At 36.4% G+C, this 15424-nt stretch overlaps 1 protein-coding gene across 3 annotated transcripts in view; it reads left to right on the plus strand.

The window, feature by feature from the left end:
* Positions 1–15424, plus strand: part of LOC133533636 (uncharacterized) — a 279945-nt gene that overhangs the window by 157377 nt on the left and 107144 nt on the right. For 2 of the 3 annotated variants that reach the window (XM_061872653.1, XM_061872655.1), the window contains one exon: positions 4159–4188. The exons of the other annotated variant lie outside the window; for it this stretch is intronic. In XM_061872653.1, coding sequence (XP_061728637.1) covers positions 4159–4188 — 30 coding nt within the window. The remainder of the gene's footprint in view (positions 1–4158; positions 4189–15424) is intronic. 3 annotated transcript variants of the gene reach the window in all.

Genomic DNA, 15424 nt, shown 5'->3' on the forward strand with positions numbered 1-15424 from the left:
GGTCCGTATACTTAGTAAAATAACCATCGTGTAGGTATAGATAGATCATAATAGTCTAATTTGGTCAGACTGTGTTACTAAATACACAATGTCAAATGGTTTCTAGGCTTCGGGTAATTTCGTCTAGACTTCTCTTTCTTTTGTCTCTTGTCTTTTGTTTCTTTTGTCCGTGTCACTCAATAGTCACGTATTGAACATTCCAATCACAACATTAATGCGGCAACGACAACAGCAGCGCAGTTTATATATTGCTATTTTTAATTTTCTATCTTTTTACCTGACCTCGTTTAGTGACGGAAATAGGAGACTAGGTAGCTTACCTAGTTTGGAAACTATTTAAAAAGTGCAGCGGTGAGTTTACAAGATGTGGTTTGACCTAAATGAAGTGGCGCCAGGCGCGTTGCTACACCCGGTGTAAGGTTTCACCGTACTAGAAGGAAAACTAAGGTTTTTCCTAGTCTTGACATTTGCAGACAGGTTATTATATCCGTGTGGCCTCAATAAACAGCTAATTTTCCTTGCAACATAAAAGATCTGAAGTTCTTACAATTTACAACATCAAATTGATGCCTATAAACGCCTGCTCCAGAGGTGTCAAACAAACAAACACGTTGCCGCTTTAAAAACCTGTACACTCCTTTTCTGAAGAACCTCGTACTGTATTTCCTCGAGAAAACCTCAGTAGAGAGTTTATTCCGTACTCAGAGCTACGTAAATTTTAACGTTTTAGGGGAAACTGTATTGAGATGATTGTGACCTCACACAATCCTCATCCTGACACCAGCCCGGACCCGGGTACGTCCTTAAACTACGTCGAAAAGAAAGGCATGGGCATTGTGTGTGTCATCCCGCTTTGTGTGGTAGGGCACAGCACAGCGGATGTCATTCCAGATCTAGAGCAGAGCCCAACTGGGGAAGTACGTCCACCTTACAGAAAACCGCAGCCAAATAACACTAGACCCTACTCATAGTGTTGTGTTCCTGCCGCAGAGTAAGGTTGCCAGAGCTCAACGAAGGTGCGGAGTGTTAGGGTCGGCAACGCACGTGTAACTCCTCTGGAGTTGCAGGCGTACATAAGCTACGGAGACTGCTTGCCATCAGGCGGGCCGTGTGCTTGTTTGCCACCGACGTAGTATTAAAAAAAAACTGTATTAAGATTATTGTTACCTCACACAATCCTCACACCAAGCTACCATAAAATACAGCTCAGTAAGTACTGGCTTCCTTTTCTGCAAAGTCGTCACTTGTACAGTTATCAAAATTACCGTTCATTGTTATGTCAGAAAGGTTTTACATACCTAACAGGTAGGTACTACTATGTAAGAATTACACGTGCTCAAACTCCGCAAATTGTTTCGAAACAGAAACGAACAATATTAACAATTTCAAAAAGAAAGAAACGCAAATCAAGTGCTAGCTATCTTCTTCACTTATTAAAATTAGTTTATTTCTATGCCGGCGAGCTATCAAATGTAGTAATTAACCTACCTGACCTATCTCTGATATCTGTCAAACTAGATGCCATCATTAGGCACATGCATATTAACGTTGTTTAAATAACATAAAAGTCACTCACATATAGCTGATACGTGATATCTAAACTAGACTTGTGTGACAAAATGAGCTTACTGACATAAAACGAGCACGATCAAAGCTCGATTTCTCCAAGCATCGTTAACCTATGATGAAATACCACCATCTCATTACAGCCATTATCTCACCGTGTGGCTTATTCCGCGTGTTATCTGGGGTCAAGTGGTGTTTGTTTGTTCTCGCCCCCCGTGGCTCGCAATAAACGTTATCTGTTGGCTTTCCGTAATACCCGTTATTTAGGTGGCGTAACTGAGCTATATTGGGGGTATTTGACACTTCGTTGACGTTTCAATTTCGATGTTGACGTGTTTTGCTGTCTGTGAGCTTTGACTAACGAGGTACTATTATTGAGCTTTTAGAGTGATATTACCTATTCTGTTAAACGGGAACCGATCATCAGGTATTTTAACCAGAAAAGAAACCAGAATCTCGGCACACCGTGCCGCCTAGTGCAAAAAAATTGGAACGCATTCTTTTCGGTAGTAATAAAACTTGGTTTAGGTAGGATAGGTCAAAATAACCAGGTTATAAAGCGACATCTCATCATTCTAGCCTCCATTCGCCCACTGCTGAGAATAGTTAATTAACGCGACAACTATGTACATTTTACAATCGCAACATGAAACAAAACATAACTATAAAATAAGCTTCTCTTTCCAAATATTGTTAGTGATTCCAATACGAGTAGACCATATGGAGTTTCAACGGACATCCTGCTTCGTCAAGAACAAAACCAACATTGCCGCCCCCTCCCATGATGATCAGATAACATCCATACTGTGTCCAATGTGATTTTATTATTGTTAGTTGCCATCCGCTGTCGTGCAAGTATGGTGGTCGTGCTACATGTCATTTATCGCTTTTTTATCCACAGCGATAAAAGACATCGAATCGATAGCTATAAGCCCTTTGCTATCACCAATGGCTGACGATTGAAAATTACCTTAATTATATCAATGTTTGAATTAATTAAAAGTAATTTGCATGCGACAACCACTCATTACCAGGCTTCGGAGTATATTTTTAGCATGGTAAGGCTAAAGTGAGCTATGGAGTCGTTGTTAACATTAAAATGAAAGTCATGCTCATACTCATCCTCATTGATTAAGTTCATCCGGATCATTTTAAAATATTCTGACTACTTATATGTAATACTGTTTACATATAGCAAGTAATTTAATTTTACATTATAAAAATATAATCAATATTAGCTATATTGCAGTCTCATCGCTTCAGTATTTTCTTTAAATACCTAAAGTACTATATTGTTGCGAAGAACTTCATATACATAGTGACTCAAACTCATTCCTATAGCTTTATTCTATGGATTTATTGTAGTACTTGCATATTATTTGTTATTTGTCAATGAAGGTGGTGGGGTATTTTTTTATAGTTATTATTTATTTAATGAATTATTGAGTATGACTTTAATTTTAAAGTTAACATCGACTCCATAGCTCACGTTAGTCTTACCGTGCTAAAAATACTCCGAAGCCTGCTCATTAGTTAGATATCTCTAAATTTTCGGTCTTAAAAGGTACCTATAAAATGACCGTAGTTCTGTAGAAAGCGACCAACTTTTTATTTTTGACCAATTGACTTACACCATAACTACTGAGTTATCCAAATCCACTGGGATTTGATCGCTTTCTGCATTGATAAAAAATGGAATTGGTTGTTTTCTGCATAACATTTTAGAACTGTAAAATTTTAGAACTGTTATTAATTTTTTTTTTTTTACAAAATATACGTAAGCTACAAACGTTATCCTCATTTACCAATTGGCGTAAGATAACTTATTATTGCCAAATTTGGGTCATCTCTTGTAATCAAGGCATTGTTATGCTATCGATGGTTCGATTTTGATAGGATCGTGCGTCAGTGACGACCTTTTCTCGACAAATATTTACTACCAGCTTATCGCAGTGAGAAATAAACCAGTGCTAGTATACAAAATAGGCTGTTAACATTCTTGATAAACATTTATGTTTATATCTTTATCTCAGTGTCATGTTTTCTAAAGAAAATATATGTTTTTTTTAACGAAACTGGATATTTTATTAATAGGTGCATTTCGTATTTCTAAAAGGGGGATACCTCAGTTCGTAAATATAGCAGTAGGTAATATTCTTATCAGTAGGTCAATGGCAGTTAGTCATCTGTGCTAATTATAGAAACGGCGCCGCTGTTATCAATTATCAAGTCTCGCTTCTGATAAGCTAGGATAGTTGGGGTTTTCGCAATATGATTTCAATAAAGGGTGACATTCCGCAAATTATTTTTTTACATTGACCTTTGCAATCCTATTCTCTGTCTTAGGCTGACGATCAACTGTTCTTTTTTTAATATTACGAGTTACGAGTATCAAAGAAAAATTGTATTAAAACGTATAACAATTTAAAGGAGAGTTCTTATCGTGTAACCATTAATTATTCATTTAAAAGCTTTTAAGTTCCATGTAACCAATCATACTTAATTCTGTTACAAGTTTATGATAAAATTTATGTTTTGTGTATGCACGCATTCCATAGATCATTTACTCACTTATGCTTTTTTCTATTTCAGAATCAGATCTCACCGGCCTATTGCATGTTGGTAAGTACACGTTCGGTAATTTTTTATTTACATAGCGTATATTAGCTTATTATTTGTAGCTATATTTGATGTTCATAAGCGCATTGTACATGCCTTGTAATATGCCTACTTGAAAATAACCTATCATACCACGTCCATACGTACATTTTTAATTTCAATATCGTTTATTACACATATATACATTTATATACATAAGCACTTACACGGTAAATACAAACTGTAACAGTAAGGAAATAGAAATAAAATTTAACAAATTCAGAACTTAAGGTACAAATTTTAACACAATATCTCCTCATAGTATGTATGCTTTTATTTGAAGTCATTAACAATATGGTAACATTTTATTCGAATTAACCATAAATAGGTACTTACATATTGATGAAAATTCTCAAAATGTTCTTCTCGTCAGAGGAAGAAGGATTTCAAATGGCTGATTTACTCGTATTATTCGAACTTCTTATTATATTTTTGTTAAATACATGTCAACAAAATACAGTAAATAACTTGAAGAAAAATGCTTAAAATAAAGTACGTCTTGAAAACATCCCATCGTGGCAGACGGCGTTTTTATGCTTGCAAATATGACAAAATCGAGTCGGGACGATTCGATAACCAATATATATTTCACCTTGAAACTGACAATCCACTTCGAGCTGGATTTAAACATAGACTATTGTTCTCCGTAAATTGGACCGTCTATAAATAGCAATAGGTCACCTAATGTTGTGTAATAGCAATCGTTTTCAGCGTGTGTGGGAAATAGCAATAGCGCTACTCATAATGGGTCGAAGGTCTTATTTTATAGAGATCTTGGAATTGTTGCAGTTCGCTAAAATTAGGATGGAATGTGTCTATAATAAAGTTATTTAATGAACATATATTTTGAAAGCTGGAAATAACATCTATAGGTATGTAAGGACACACGCCGGCACGTACCTACCTAATATATGGTTATTGGGAACCACTACTTATAGGAGCTAACCCTCTTATTCATAAACGTGTACTAAAGTTACGATGCCCCTAATCATCGTTTCTCCCTTTCCGACGTATTGGTATGATGGAAAGGGACAAACGATGATTAGCGGCATCGTAACTTTAGTACACGTTTATGAATAAGGGGGTAAATGTATATTATAAGGTATCGAAATAAAAAAATACGGTCAAAGACCCTACCCCACGGTAAGAGAAACATAGTTTTTTTATTTTGCTTGGGGCAAGATAATCCGCACGAGGAAAGTCTTTCTAAGTATTTATAAGTAAATTTTATTTATGCATTAGTTTTATTTCTAGTATTATCATTTAAGTAAGTAATTCAGTTTTAGATATATTCAAGTATTTCTAACTATTTATTTTCCTTATACAAGTATAGTTGTAAGCTTTGTAGCTGGCCCCCAACGGCTTATCCCTTGTCTATTGTTAACTAAAACCGCGCGTGTCACTTACCTGCAAAAAAAGGGCCGGGTAACTTTAAGTGGTTATTTAATTAGAACTACTATGGTAACTGAAATAAGATTCAAAATGAACAAATGGAAAAATAATTTGTGATTTCTTGTGTGTTGCCAATACGGTTACCGAGTGCCGGCGAGTTGAACGCTACCGAAGCAGTCTAAAATGTGTCCTCGATATGCGGAACAAAGGCGCGTTATAAGAGAGCGCACCTACACTGGTTATTTGAGCGTCGGACTAGCCCGCGCTCAGGTGCCAATTATAATTATACGACCCTTTTTGTTGCAGGTAGTGGGACGCGCATTTAGTTAACAATAGACAAAGGATAAGCCGTTCGGGCCAGCTACAAAGCTAACAAATATACTGTATTGTTACTCTTGACCCATAGTTTATTTTACCCCACTTTAACCTAAAATCATTGAAATAGGATCGACGGATATATTGAATGATATTATATACCTAATGTTCAGGCATGCGGAATTGGTGAACGAAGTTGTTTAATATTTAGTTAATTGTCTAGACGAGACGACTCAGACCCAAGAATACCTATTACTGTGCGAATTGGACTAAAAATATACTAACCAATGGCGGCAAGTCGATCATCTCGGTTTATGCCATAGCAACAGATTGTACCAATATTTTTTAATAAACAAGCCATAGTCCGTTTTCAATAACTAGTAACAAGTATATGTTTGAAAGTATATTTTGTGATACGGTTATGACTACTAGGAGTTGTGACAGATTGTATGTGAGTTTTGTTTATTTTATTTACATTACAATTTTACTACACAACTGCCTAAATAAAGGAGCGTAAGATTATATTAATTATTTTACTATTTGTAGGTTTTGTTGTTATCAGACTACGATGTAGTACTTACCTTGATGCATATGTATCAGTGTTGGGCAAAATGGAATTAATTTGTAATTGCATTACGCATTCAATTACATTTAATGCATTACGCTCGTAATTGAATTAAATTGAATTTGAATTACCTGGTAATTTTTAATTGAAATTACATTAATTCGTAATTGCATTACGCACTTACGTTGTGTAAACTATTTATTACTTACACAAACAGGATCAAATTTACCCACGTGGAATGGTTAAGGAAAATATTCAGTCTAGTTTAAAACATTTAATGGATAAACATTTACCAAAATACAATTTATTTTACTAATAAGCATTTAAAGGAAGTACTTCGTTATAAATATATTTTTAGTCTTACATTTTCTTAGTAATATCATTTTTACAAGTTTAAGTGTTAATCTTCGAATGGTAATATAATCATATCCGGGAGGTACAGTCAACTGCAAGAGTGTACATATAGCCTAGGACCTTGTGGCGGATATTGAGTTATATAAGGGATGTAATTTTGAAACATATACTTAACTATTAATACAACTATCAACCCTCCTAAAAATACCGCCATAAGGTCCCTTTTGTTTTTGACTGACACAAATAGCGTCCAAAGTTGAATGTAAGAACTAAAACACCTATTAAAAAACCTTACACAACTATGTAAAAAAAATTAGTTGAAAATTTTGAGGATAAGTTACTTAAAATTGAGTTGCAAAATTTGGCCTTATCATATTAAATTAAAACACAAGCCCACAAACAAGTATAGCATGCTATATAAAAACAATGAAAATGTTATACTAAGTGAGTGTAATTTGTAATGCATGAAGTAATGCATTACGAATTAAAATTATACAATGTAATTTCTAATTGCATTGCGAATGACAGTTTGTAATTCAGTGAAATTTTAATGCAATTAGAAATTAGATTTCCGTAATTTCAATTCATAATTCAAATTACATTTTGTAATTGCAATTCATAATTCGTAATGCAATCACTTTTTGCCCAATACTGATATGTAGTATCCTTGTTTGACCATCGAGACAATCTGTCCTTACACAATTTTAGAGATATTTTAGTGATCTTACAGACATAACAAAGCTATTATGCCTATTATATGCATATTGTTGGTTGGTACCTGTTGTTAACTAATATATTGGGCGCCAATTGTTTCATGTAAACAAAACAAAACGCCGAATATCCGTGACTAATGCCCGTTCCAAAACCTCTAACAATAGAAAGACACTGAATCCATCAGTCGTTATTTTCACGGTTGTGTTTTTTCCTAACTATTTGGCAGTCAAACAAACGTATGCAGTGAACTATTTTATTTCATGTGCAGCCAGAATCTTAAAAATAAATATGAGCTAAATATGTGAAACTACCACCGACTGGAGTAACACTCCCGGCGCAAAGGTGCTCATCATGTTCGCTGAGTGCGTAGCCACGGTGATGTAGAGCCCAACGCCCAGTAAACAGAGTCTTGGGTCTTAGGTATGTTGTAAACAATATTTTTGTTAAGTTATCGTATTAAAATAATTAAATAACAACGAAAAGAAACAGGAAAATGGCCCTAATTGTGCACGTTTTATTTTGACTACCACGAATTTTATTATTTTATTTTGTAGTCCTCATGCATCGCTCGTTTTACGACATTCAACCGCCGGCATTTCCGGACCCTCGTAATTAGAAAGAGTAAATTTTTGTTTTTATTGCAAAGCAAAACGTGTTTAATGCACAGTTTGAGCATAAAAACTAAGCACCACAAACACAGCACGACAAAAGTAAATAAAGGCTTATAAATGTCGGACAAACAGACGGACGGATGGATGGTTAAGGGCAAGAGTTTAAAGGCACTTCCAAAGGGGCGCACTTTTCCCAATTAGGAAGATAGTGCGTCTACCCTCCACTTGTGTTTCTAGAAAAGCAATTTCCATCAGCGCGCTTGCTACATCTGGCCTTAGCCCAAATTATACCAATATACGAAGTACCACCAATGTACATTAGTTTATGGAAAATTGAGAGTACAGAATAGATGTGACCCTATTGCGACGCATGCGATTCAATTGAGGCTCATGAGAGCAATTGATGTCACTCTGTCTTGGACCATACGCACAAGATCAGCGGTTAGCTCGGAACGGATAGACCAAGCTTTGAAAAAAAAAAGGAAAAACTTACAAAGCTATAAGAAGCTATGCGATCAGCAAATTTTGAAAGACCCACAATAAGGTAGACGTGATAGAATCTAACCTAGATCGCAAGAAACCGCCAGACGAGGACAGCTCACAGCGATGCTCGTTTTTTGGGTCATATAATCAAAAACAATGGTGGAATATACTAAACGAAAACTTGCAGCTGATGTGTCAGAGAAACATTCTGTATCTTTGTCATTCACGTGATCAGATCGCATAAATTAACTAGCATGTTGTCTACGCAGTTGGTATTAGCGTAAACAGGCTTAACAAAACAAACATGTTATGGGGCATTATCTTGTTAACATCGAAAATTTCGTGATGTTATGTATGATCATACTTTATAGTACTAAAACCACATATTAGTAGCAGTTAGGAAAATAATATTTATCATTACTTGCAAAGATTGTCATATTAACATATGCAATAATACAGCAATGATGAACTTAGTAAGTGGTTAGCAATTAAGATTAAGTAATTATGATTAAGATTACTTAAGGTACCAAAATAAAGTTATCTGTAAACAAGTAACTAATCGTACAGTGCAATTTTTTAAAAACAAAACTTAATAATATAGATGCGAATATGGTTTTCTCTCAGACAGTTCTTAAATAACACATAGCATCATTAAAGTAACGCATTAATCTTAAATCCCCAATAAATTACCAATCATCAAATTAATATCATTTCGTATTAAAGATTTGTATTTCCTTTATCCGAAAAATTGGCATCCCACCAAAATTACCTTCGCCAATAACACTTACTACGTAAGAACGTCTTTATGATGTCTTTGAACAATTGGTTTTGTTTTATTTCCGAGTTCACGAGAGTTGAGACTGAGACCGTGATATTTGCGGTGGCAATGATCCAAAACGCCCTTATAAGACACCCGACATAAGTCAGTGATTTGCACAAAGAAGGTAATACATCAGAGACGCGTGAAATGAGGCATCTCAGAGTAAGTCTAAAGTTCAAATTCAAAATCGACTTTCATGTTTTAAGAGTTAGGCAAGTTATCCTACTAGGTCTCAGGAATGGGCCTGGCGAAATATAAATGTCACAGGTTCAGTAACAATTTCTGATTCGATTTGAATAGACCTAGGTCCTATCCTATCATCGTGAGCGAATGTTACTTTTATGTTTAGTTATTAAGATCTTCATGACAGTGGATTCTTTTGCCGCCATTGAAATCCTAATATTTTTTACACCTAATCAAAAAAAACATCTTTTCATTATTTCTTGAATGGCGTCTTCCCATTTATTTGAATGGACTAGTCTAGAGTACGACCACATTGTTTGTCCATCGCTCGTAGATTACCCATATTCATTATCCTCGGCAAATCGCTTTTCTTCACATGCATTTATGCGCATAATTTCGTCTTACATCGTCTGCACAGACATATGGAATGGACGTAATTTCTCGCTGTATACTAGAGAGAAATTAATACTAAAGACAGGAGTCGGTTTTCAAAAAACTTTTCTTTGTTATTGTTGAGTAGACAGTAGCAGTCTCGCGACATTAGATGTATAACGCCAACTACGCAAGGAAAGACCTAATCCCCTACGTGTATATACGTACAACACGGCCGGTCAACCCTACTGCTGTGAATGTGAAAGGGTGTTTAAGAGCAAGTTGGGCCTGGCCAGCCACATAAGAGCTCCTAAGAGGTTTTCCTCTTAGGACTTTGATTGCTGAGGTCACCGTTATCGATATCGATGTGGAGGACCTATATATATGAGTAGACGGTATTCTAAGCGAGATCTCAATTTCGTATTGGACCACTTACGTGGTTGGCAGTCCTCAACTGTGCGTTTCTTCAGACTTCCTGCCTCACATAGCTGAAGTGTGTAATGAGTTATCACCTGCGGTATTTCCAGATCGATAAGATGTTCAAACCTTCAAGAAAAGAGCGTACCTCCATCTCAAATGGCGGTAACGCCCTTGCAACCCCTCTGGGGTTGCAGGTGCCCATGGCACGCTTGATAAGCAAGCAATTGTTTATCATCAGGCGATTGGTCTACTCGTTTGCCTCCTCATAAAAAAAAATAGATTTATGAAATGTTGGAAATCAGTCTGTATTATTTCCAGTTCAAGCTATGTACATATACATAAAAACAAGCTCAGTAACGTCTAGTCACGTGGCAGCTCACGCTTAGCTGCAAGTGTGACATAGGGTGCTGTTATTAACTGGAGTTGAGATCAATTAGCCTCTTGGTCTGTTTGACCGATTCGTGTCTGTCTATGTCTGTGTTTGTTACACGCGTTGTGCCTAAGGCGTAGGTCTCACTTTTATAACAATTTACTCGATATTTAACATTAACGTGTTTACTATAATTATACTTATTCTACAGCGTCTTTGATGAACGGGTCATAAAATATGAAGTAGGTGGTAAATCTACCCGAACTCCTATTTTTAGAAGTGTAAGGCCTGTAATGTCTTACCTCTAATGCAGCTATTCAAAACTAGCTGTCAAAACGTATGACCCGGTCGCGAGTCGTCTCTTTGTCTCTGAAGTTAAACGAAATCCATAAAGCGCATTTTAAGTTATGGTAACATTTCTCTATAACCTTACACAGAAACGCAACCATGCACTATTGGGTGCTCAAAGATTACATGAATTAAATTTCCCTGAACAAACGAGCTTTTTTAACAATAATTAAAAATCAGTTCTGGGAACAGCTGCGCAGTATAGTCTATTTTTGCCGCGACTGACTGACGCTCTCCAGAGACTATTAAGCTGAACAATTAAAATCGGTTTGATTATTTTCGCAAGACGAAAAAAGAATTGTGAAGGTTTTGGCCATGATATTCAGCGTCCACAGTTTCAGCTACTTTTAAATCAATCTCAATCTGATTAGCTATAAGGAAATATTTATCAATAGATCGCTTCTCGAATTTGACAGCTGAACACTTGAACATCCCCGTACATTTTGCGATAGTTAACCTATGACTATTCAGCTATAGGTATCTCAAAATAATAAATATATGGCGTCGTATAGAGCCTTCCCATTCGGCTATCCTGGGTTTTAATGGTACATTTATTTCTTAGATTTTAAACTTCTCTTCTACAATCAATATTTCTTTTGTATGTAGGTACTAGTAGTGCGTACACACCTGTTTATAAAAAAATAATAATGTGATACCACAGTTACCTACGTAGTATATTCAATACAGTATTATTATTGATGTAGAACTTATAACGCAGGTTCATTTGCTTCCAATAAATATCGAGTTACATAGGCGGTTAAAACCACTTTTCACCAGGTCTGACGTCTACGTGTGGTTTCTATACACCGTGTTTTTTTTGATTTGCGTTAATTTCGAGGGTGCATTCCTGAGCTTAAATAAAGTAACTTTCTCAAAGATACCGATATTCTAACTAACTCCATTTCGGAGATAATCAATCATTAATTTTTATCTTATAAGACCCTTACGAGCGTGTACACTTGCCTTAGGGCCTGTTTACTTATTGATTAGTGTTTAGTGCGAGTTCATACATTTGCTACTAAACGTAAGTACTATCTCGGACGATCGACGTTCGAAATGACATTGATATGTCACAGTTTTCAATTGTTTGGTTGAGTTAAATGTAATGCCCGTGTTACAACAACGCTATATGCAACATTTAGTTACTTTTATAAAAATAAAAATAGTAAAAAAAAACAAAAAAATTTTTTTTTTTTTTAAACTAACTATGCCATTTAGTTTCCTTAAACGTACTTACCGAAACCCCGGAGTTAACGCAATTCAATAAAAACACGGTGTATAGACACACAATAATAAATCTATCTACTGGGTGTTTTTTTTAGAGGTATAGAACTTTAAGTTGGCAACACTTTTTTAACTGGCGGCCATTTTGTCAACTGTCAAGTGATTTAAATTTAGTTTGGTTTGGCATTTCAACATGAATAAACTGACGCCTGAACAACGCTTCCAAATTGTTCAAATTTATTTCGAAAATCATGGATCTGTCCGAAAGACGTATCGCTTACTTCGTCCATTTTACGGTCAACATAATCGTCCATCAGAGCAATTAATTCGATTAACCGTGGGGCGTTTTCGCACTACGTTTACTCTAAATGATAATACGCATCCACAGAGATGTCGTACAGTGCGTACAGAAGAAGCCATTGAGGCTGTAGATCGTAGCGTAGAGGAAGACCCGAAACAGTCTATCCGCCATCGTGCACAGGAATTGGATATGTGTCCATCCACTTTATGGAAGATTTTGCGGAAAGATCTTGGTTTGCGTGCTTACAAAATCCAACTCGTGCAAGAATTGAAGCCACAAGATCACCTAGCAAGGCGCAGATTCGGTGAATGGGCCCAAAACAAGATTGCCGTTGATCCCGATTTTCATAAGCGAATTTTGTTTAGCGATGAAGCTCACTTTTGGTTGAATGGATACGTCAACAAACAAAACTGCCGTATTTGGAGTGATGATAATCCTCAAGCGTATGTTGAGACACCATTACATCCAGATAAACTGACTATTTGGTGTGCTTTATGGGCTGGTGGAATAATTGGTCCGTACTTCTTTAAAAACGATGCTGGCCAGAACGTTACAGTTAATGGTGACCGCTATAGGGCCATGATTACTGACTTTTTCGTTCAACAATTGAACAATCATGATGTGCAGGAGCTGTGGTTTCAACAAGACGGGGCAACATGCCACACAGCTCGTGCCACAATTAATTTATTGAAGGAAACGTTTGGTGATCGCATAGTTTCACGTTTCGGACCCGTGAATTGGCCTCCAAGATCGTGCGATTTAACGCCGCTTGACTATTTTCTGTGGGGATATGTGAAATCGCTAGTCTACGCCGATAAGCCCGAAACCATTGACCACTTGGAGGACAACATTCGCCGCGTTCTTGCCGATATACGGCCACAAATGTTGGAAAAAGTAATCGAAAATTGGACCTCCAGATTAGACTACGTTCGAGCCTGCCGTGGCGGTCATATGCCAGAAGTCATATTTAAATTATAATGCCAGAATATTGTCTATCGAATAAAGTTTATTTCATGACAATTTAAAAAGAATATCTTTGTTTTATTCCATTTCAAAGTTCTATACCTCTAAAAAAAACACCCATTACAATAGTTCAGGTACCTAAGAGATCAGTAAAGATCTTTAAAAACATCTAAGAATGACTATTTTCCAGGCAGTAATATTTACCTTTACGTACTGCAGAGGATTGTACTCTTTTGTTCTTAATCGTACTTACTCGTTATTCACATAAAGATATTGTTTTAGTTGATTTATGTTTTTTAATGTACCTAGTACAATTACAATATAGTAAATAGCACAGGCCATTATCTTTACTCGTTACTATTTACATATATAAATAAGCATTGCGAAACATTTGGATTTTCCAATTTCCCAACATATTATACTGTGGCTTAAACGGTTACCGCCTCACACAAAATTGGAATACTTACGTATCTTTTCCAGTAGTTTTCCGCTAGACAGCTGGAAAAATTTGAAAAACAAACGACTTAGTTTCGGCGCATTGTTCAGGTTTGACAAACGTCATCGCATATAATGAATGCATATTCATATAACATATACCTAATGGATACAATGTCAGCCAACTTCTTTCCACGTCCGAGAGAAAATCCATGTGTCTTATCATGTATTTCAAAGGGATGCACGTAGCTTTAAAGGATGCTTAAGCTATGCCTTATAGACAATGTAGAAAATAACCTTTACCTTTTGCCTTAAACCAACACACCCTTGGCAATGATATATATAGATATAGGACGGTCAAGGAATATAATTTAATTTTCATATTGTTGTCACTGAGCCAAGGTACGAAATGGTATGGAAATTAAATTCTTTGACTTACTTAACTATGGTGATGTAGACTTTTGGAGCATCCCTAATCTGTTTTTCTGTTTAATGCCGTAACTTTCACATCATCACACCAGTCATGCTCGTCGTGGTCGTAAGAATTTAACCACTTGATAATAGCTTTTGCCACAAAGAGGCAAAAGCTATTGTCAATATATGTAGCTGAGGTCTAGCAAACCTAGTAGACGCTATCCAGTCTGGTTCACTTCGGATATCATTCGTGATATTAAGATAAAGGCTAACTTGCATCGAGATTGGAAGCGCAGCGGAGACAGATCTGTGTACAACTCCTTCTCGAGGCTCAGAGCAGACATCAAAACTCGAATAAATCTTGCCTATGAGAATTACATTACTCAAGTGGAAGGAAAGCTTAAAACCAATCCCCGTGCTTTCTGGCAACACGTTGCAAGTCTTAAAGCCAAAGGAGGCTTCGAGTCCCTAGTCTTCTATGACGGTAGTGAATTTCAGGGTAGTGAGGCGGCTCAGGCTTTTGCTAATTACTTTTCGTCGGTCTTTCTCTCCGAGGAGCCTCATCTTGATTACCAACGAATTTTGCGTGAGGACCGAAGTTATAACGCAAACTATGTGCATATTAGTAAGATTTTGCAGTCAGATATCGAAATTTCTTTGGGTCATCTGAAACCTCGAAGCTCCCCTGGTCCTGACAATCTTCCTGCCTTTATTTTAAAAGGCTGCAAAGAGTGGCTTATAGCACCCATGATGCACATTTTTAACTTGGCATTAAGTACCGGGCAGTATCCAAACAAATGGAAAATAACGAGAGTCAAGCCTATTCCCAAAACTAACAAGACCACCCAGGTTGAGGATCATCGACCTATCGCTATCCTCTCGTCGATGGCAAAACTTTTCGAGTCTACTATAAATC

Source organism: Cydia pomonella, unplaced genomic scaffold, assembly GCF_033807575.1.
Source record: "Cydia pomonella isolate Wapato2018A unplaced genomic scaffold, ilCydPomo1 PGA_scaffold_186, whole genome shotgun sequence".
Taxonomy (NCBI): domain Eukaryota; kingdom Metazoa; phylum Arthropoda; class Insecta; order Lepidoptera; family Tortricidae; genus Cydia; species Cydia pomonella.